The 6,000-nt window shown below is 46.3% G+C and overlaps 1 protein-coding gene across 2 annotated transcripts in view; it reads left to right on the top strand.

The window, feature by feature from the left end:
• Positions 1-329: 329 nt before the first annotated feature.
• frem2b (FRAS1 related extracellular matrix 2b) overlaps positions 330-6,000 on the top strand; it is a 50,970-nt gene continuing 45,299 nt past the window's right edge. For both annotated transcript variants that reach the window (XM_030744565.1, XM_030744564.1), the window contains exon 1: positions 330-5,340. In XM_030744565.1, the coding sequence (XP_030600425.1) occupies positions 330-5,340 (5,011 nt within the window). The remainder of the gene's footprint in view (positions 5,341-6,000) is intronic.

Genomic DNA, 6,000 nt, shown 5'->3' with positions numbered 1-6,000 from the left:
GATGAGGTCCATCCAACGCGGCGTCGTTTCTCCGCCCAGAATGACACAAACCACGTCCATTTAAAACCTGACTAACGCATTCCGGCGGAGACACATCGACCAATTGGCTGAGTGGAGGGCGTGACTCTCCTTACTCCAGCAAAGCAGGAGTATGAAGTTTGGGCTATCAGTGCACGGCTACTGTCTGAGAATGGTGCACCTCAGTGCTCACAGGTGCCTGATATTATCCAACTCCGATTTTATACTCTTGCAACTTTAACCGAGGTACGCGCTTTACGCGGGCGTACGCACAAAGTTGAAGGTGTTTCCTCTGCAGTTCCACTCTACAAATGGCTTGGATTATTCACCCGCATCTGCACGGGACTGGCGCCGCTCTCATTCTGCTCGCAGTGATTTTGACAGGTGATGTGGTCGCCCAGGTTGCTGACAGTTATGGATTATCATACGCCTTGAGGTCTGAGCTGTCAGAAGACACGATATTGGTTGCCAATAACGGGATCCGCGTGCCTTTCGGGAGATCCGTCTTCATTGATCCCATCAACGATTTGGTTATCCAAGTTCAGCCCGGTGATAGATGCAGCATAACAGTCCTGGACAACGATCCTTTGTCTCAGAGGCCCGGACACCTGTCTCCGAAAAAGTTTCCGTGTGAATTTGGCCCCAACGACGTGAAGTATTCTCACTTTGGCTCTCGGAGTCCTCCGAAGGACAGAGTGAGATTACAACTCAGGTATGACACACAGACGGATACAATTATAATACCCTTTATGATGGAGGTGGAGGTGATTTTCACACAGCTGGAGGTGCTGACGAAAAACATGCCGCTCACTGTAGAGAAACTGCTCGACACAAGTAATCCCATCGATAGAAAAATTTTAGAATTCACTTATGATAGAAGTGCGCATCAGTGCAAAATAGCTTCCCTCTCCAGTGGCAACGTGCTGCCCAGGTATGGAAAACTTGTGGATGAAGAGAGCCTCGGAACAATGGTGGACTGTGATGAGTTCATTAAAATGAACACCCGTTATCAGCACACTTTCGCTTTGAAGTCACCTAACAGAGATTACATTCCGATGGTTGTGGAATTACATGATAAAGAAGGCAATTTGCTCAAGCAGGAATTTTTCCAGATTCTGGTCAGAATTAAAGAGGGAGAAGACAACACGCCTCCCAAACCCAGCTTTGTTGCCATGATGATGATGGAAGTAGATCAGTTTGTAATGACTGCAATAACCACAGATATGTTGGCTGCAGAGGATGTGGAGTCTAATTTTGATGAATTAATCTTCAATATTACATCTCCCCTGTCCTTTGAGGAGGGCTACATAGTGAGCACAGATGATAGGAATTTGCCAATAACCTCATTTTACCAAGGAGACCTCAAAGAGTTGAAAATCGCCTACAAGCCCCCTGCTGTGGATTCTGACACTGAGCGGATTTTCCAAATTGAGTTTGAGGTTGTGGATGGAGAGGGGGCTGTGTCAGATCCTTTTGCTTTCATGATTGTTGTAAAGCCTATGAATACACTGGCCCCCGTGGTGACTAGGAATACTGGACAATTGCTGTATGAGGGTCAGTCCAGACCTTTGTCCAGTTCACAGAATCTGGAAATCAGTGATGAGGATAATTTGGAGAAAGTCAAAATTACTGTTATTGATGGCCTCAGGCACGGTGAATTGACTGTTCTGGGCTCCAGGAGGAAATTTTTCACCCCCGCTGACCTTGATGCTGGCGGTGTCGTTTATCAACACGATGGCAGTGACACGTACAGTGATAATATTGTTTTCAGAATGACAGATGGCACAAATGAGGTGGAGTTTCTGTTTCCCATCACTGTCGTGCCAACAGATGACGAGCCTCCCATTATAAATGCCAACACTGGTTTGGTTTTATTCAAAAACCAAATGATGCCCATCTCCTCGCTTATGCTCAGTGCGGCAGACATCGACTCAGAGGATTCCACAATTAAATTCACAATAGAGCCCCCCCTTTCCACTCTGGGGCAGGTGATGCTGCGTCAGGCCGAGGCCCCAGAAGACCCGTCAACCTGGAAGTTTAATACCGAGGATGAAATGTATGAGAAAGTAGTGACTGAATGGCTGCAGCAGGATATTACTGATGGTAAACTGTTTTACAAGCACACTGGACCCCACAGTAGCAGCACAGTCATGGATCAGTTTGTGTTTAGGGTTCAAGATGACAACGACCCACCAAATCAATCAAGTCGAAGCTCATTTGTCATCAAAATTCTCCCCGTTGACGACCTCCCACCTGAAATGTACCCGGGCACAACCCTGCAAATGACCGTGCACGAGTATCAGCTTACTTACTTCCGAAAGAAATTCCTTCGTTACACTGACCTCGACTCAGAGGATCGTGATCTCAAATACACGATCATCCAGCCACCGACAGACACAGACGAGAACAGCCCCGTTGCACTGGGAGCTCTGGTATTGACTGAAAACCCAAACACTGAAGTCACAACTTTCACTCAGGCTCAAATTAATCACCACAAAATAGCTTACAAGCCACCTGATCTGGAGCTTGGAATTACCACTCATGTTTTGCAGTTTAGATACACTGTTGAGGATGTTTCTGGGAATAGCGTCGAAGGGGTTTTCACTATCTTTTTAAAGCCCGTGGATAACAAACCACCTCAAATAACAAACTCTGGATTTACTGTGCTTGAGCGTGGCAGACACATCTTTACGAGTGCTGAGCTGGACACCTCAGACACAGACACAGATAGCAAGAAGATAACCTTCACTGTAACTCGGCCACCGCTGCATGGCCAGGTCCAGTTTACATTCACTGATATGACCAAAGGAGACGCTTTCGGCCTAGAGGATATTGCAAATCGAGCAATTTCATACATTCATAATGGAGATGAATCAACAGTGGATTCCATACAAATAGATGTCAGCGATGGGGTGCACGTTGTCCCGATTACAATAAAGATTAGCGTGAAGCCAATTGATGACGAGGCTCCAACTATTAGTCTTCCTGCTGGCACAATTGGCTCCTACATAGACGTCCTGGAAAATGGAGCAACAGAAATCACAAGCAGTGTCATTCAGGGAAGAGATGAGGACACAGATGACCTCAGATTAACCTTCATAGTTGAAGACCCGCCATCACTAGGTGAAATCCTGGTTAAAGGTGTTCCATCGCGCACATTCACCCAAGCTGATATTATTAACGGCTTTGTGGTCTATGCTCACACGAGTGGGGAAATAGGCTTGAGCACAAAGGAGGACTTTTTCAATCTCACTTTGACGGACATGTCTGATGAGTGGACCGTGGGAGGAAATAAGATCACAGGTGTCAGAGTGCATGTAACTATTCTTCCTCTGGACAGCCAGGCTCCAGAGGTCTTTGTGGGGCCACAGTTCACTGTCGCTGAGGGAGGGAAGAATGTCATTCAGATTCTTCATATAAGCGCCGACGATGTCGACACCCCCAGCGACGACCTTCTGTGTACAATCATCGTACAGCCGACTTCGGGGTATGTGGAAAATATCTCCCCGGCCCCAGGCTCAGAAAAATCCAGGTCTGGAACAGCTATTAGTGCATTCACCATCAAGGACATCAAACAGAATCACATTTACTATGTTCAAAGCATCCACAAAGGAGTCGAGCCAGTAGAGGACAGGTTTACATTCAGATGCTCTGATGGCATCAATTTCTCTGAAAGGCACTTTTTTCCTATCTCCATAATCCCCTCTAATGATGAAAAGCCAGAGATTTACATGAGAGAGTTTGTAGTTATGGAGGGCATGAACATAGTTATCGACACTCCCATTCTGAATGGCGCTGACGCAGATCTCCCCTCTGATCAGCTGACATTCATCATCACCAAACCCCCCAAGCATGGATTTATTCTTAATCAGCTCACTACCAGCACTGTCCCTGTGTCTAACTTCACCTTGGATCAGATCAGGGAGGCCTCCAGCTACGTGTATGAGCACGATGACTCAGAGACCACAGAGGACAGTTTTGATATTGTTCTCACAGACGGAAAATTCAGCGTAGAGAAAACAGTCATTGTTATGATTATCCCCGTGGACGACGAAACCCCAAGGATGGCAATCAATGATGGCCTTGAAATAGAGATCGGTGATGTGAAAGTCATCAGCAGCAGTGTTTTAAAGGCTACTGATCTGGACTCCGAGGACAGCACGCTAACTTACATAATTCGATACGGGCCCGGTCAAGGGTATTTGCAAAGAACGACACCTTCGGGGACGTTGCAAAATATCACAGTTGGAATGAATTTTACACAAAGCGAGGTGGATCAGGGTGTGATTGTGTACATCCACAATGGTCAAGAGGGGATTCGAGACCTCATCAAGTTTGATGTGACCGATGGCGTCAACCCTTTGATTGACAGATACTTCTATGTTACGATCGGTGGCATCGACATGGTTTTCCCTGATGTGGTTAGTAAAGGTGTATCTCTTAAAGAGGGTGGCAGGGTTACTCTGACAACAGACCTTCTCAGTACTAGTGACCTCAACAGCCCAGATGAACACTTGGTTTTCACAATCACCCGAGCACCAATGAGAGGACACCTGGAGTGCACAGACACACCTGGGATACCCATCTCGTCCTTTACACAGCTGCAGCTGGCTGGCAACAAAGTCTACTACATTCACACTTCTGATGATGAAGTGAAAATGGATAGCTTTGAATTTGAAGTGACTGATGGCTACAATCCCGTGTTCCGCACTTTCCGCATCTCCATCGCTGACGTGGACAATAAAAAGCCCGTAGTGACGGTACACAGCCTAGTGGTGACCGAGGGAGAAAACAAACTCATCACACCCTTTGAGCTAACAGTTGAAGACAGAGACACTGTTGACCGCCTCTTGAAATTCACAGTTACTCAGATTCCAGTTCATGGTCGCCTGCTCTTTAACAACACCCGGCCTGTCACCTCATTCACAAAGCAGGACCTGAATGAGAACTTGATCAGCTACAAGCACGATGGCACAGAGAGTGCGGAGGACAGTTTCTCCTTCACTGTCACCGATGGCACTCACACAGACTTCTACGTCTTCCCCGATACTGTGTTCGAGACCCGAAAGCCCCAAGTGATGAAGATTACCATCCTCCCTGTGGATAATGGTGTACCACAGGTTGTGGTTAATAAGGGTGCCCCCACACTGCGGGTCCTGGAGACAGGCCACTTAGGGTTTGTAATCACTAGTAAGACCCTTAAAGCAGAGGACAGAGACAGCATTCAGAATTCTGTGACCTTTAGGATTACCGTAGCACCGGAACATGGCTACCTGATCAACCTTGGCAGAGGAAACGCTACTATCAACACCTTCACTCAAGGTAAGAGAGCTGCTTTTCAATGCTTTGCAGTCCTGTGTCATTGTGATGGATTTGCAGTCTGCTGCAGAGACTCGCATAGAAGTCTTTTTTTAATATTCAGACCAATTTGATGTGAATTTAAACTTACTTTGCTTTTACTTACTCTGAACTCGATGGTCTAAAAAATAAAAAAATACTGCGTCTAATCACAAACTTTTTGTTTTCACTCAAGAGAGCGCCTGTTTACAGAAATGAAGTATGCTAGTGCCTCAGGCTGACCAGGCTCTCCCTAGAGAAGTGCAGCGCCTTCAAACAGTGCCTTAAACATTTCACTGTGGAGAGAACTTATGGTGTTTTGTATTTTACCAGAGGAATATAACAGTTGGCAAGAGAATTCCAGACGAGATGATAAATCACGTGAACATGCAAACATGTCAGAGGGAGGGAGATGTGCTAGTCTGGCTCGCAGCAAATCACTGGCTTTGTAAATAACATGGTGCAGTGCAGAAGTTACATTTCAAACAGACCAGAGGGGTGTCTTGGTAAATGGTAAATATCAGGGTAGCAGCCACAGTCAATATCCACGTATTCCCTGCTTTTATTTACTGAGCCACTGTGAGATGCTTTCCCCTAGAGGCCTGTTCAATATTTCAAGAGTTCTCACAAGAGTAAACAGACAGT

This window comes from Archocentrus centrarchus, chromosome 13 (genome assembly GCF_007364275.1).
Source record: "Archocentrus centrarchus isolate MPI-CPG fArcCen1 chromosome 13, fArcCen1, whole genome shotgun sequence".
NCBI lineage: Eukaryota > Metazoa > Chordata > Actinopteri > Cichliformes > Cichlidae > Archocentrus > Archocentrus centrarchus.
Note: the sequence above shows the minus strand (reverse complement) of the source record. Positions and strands in the feature narration are given on the sequence as shown.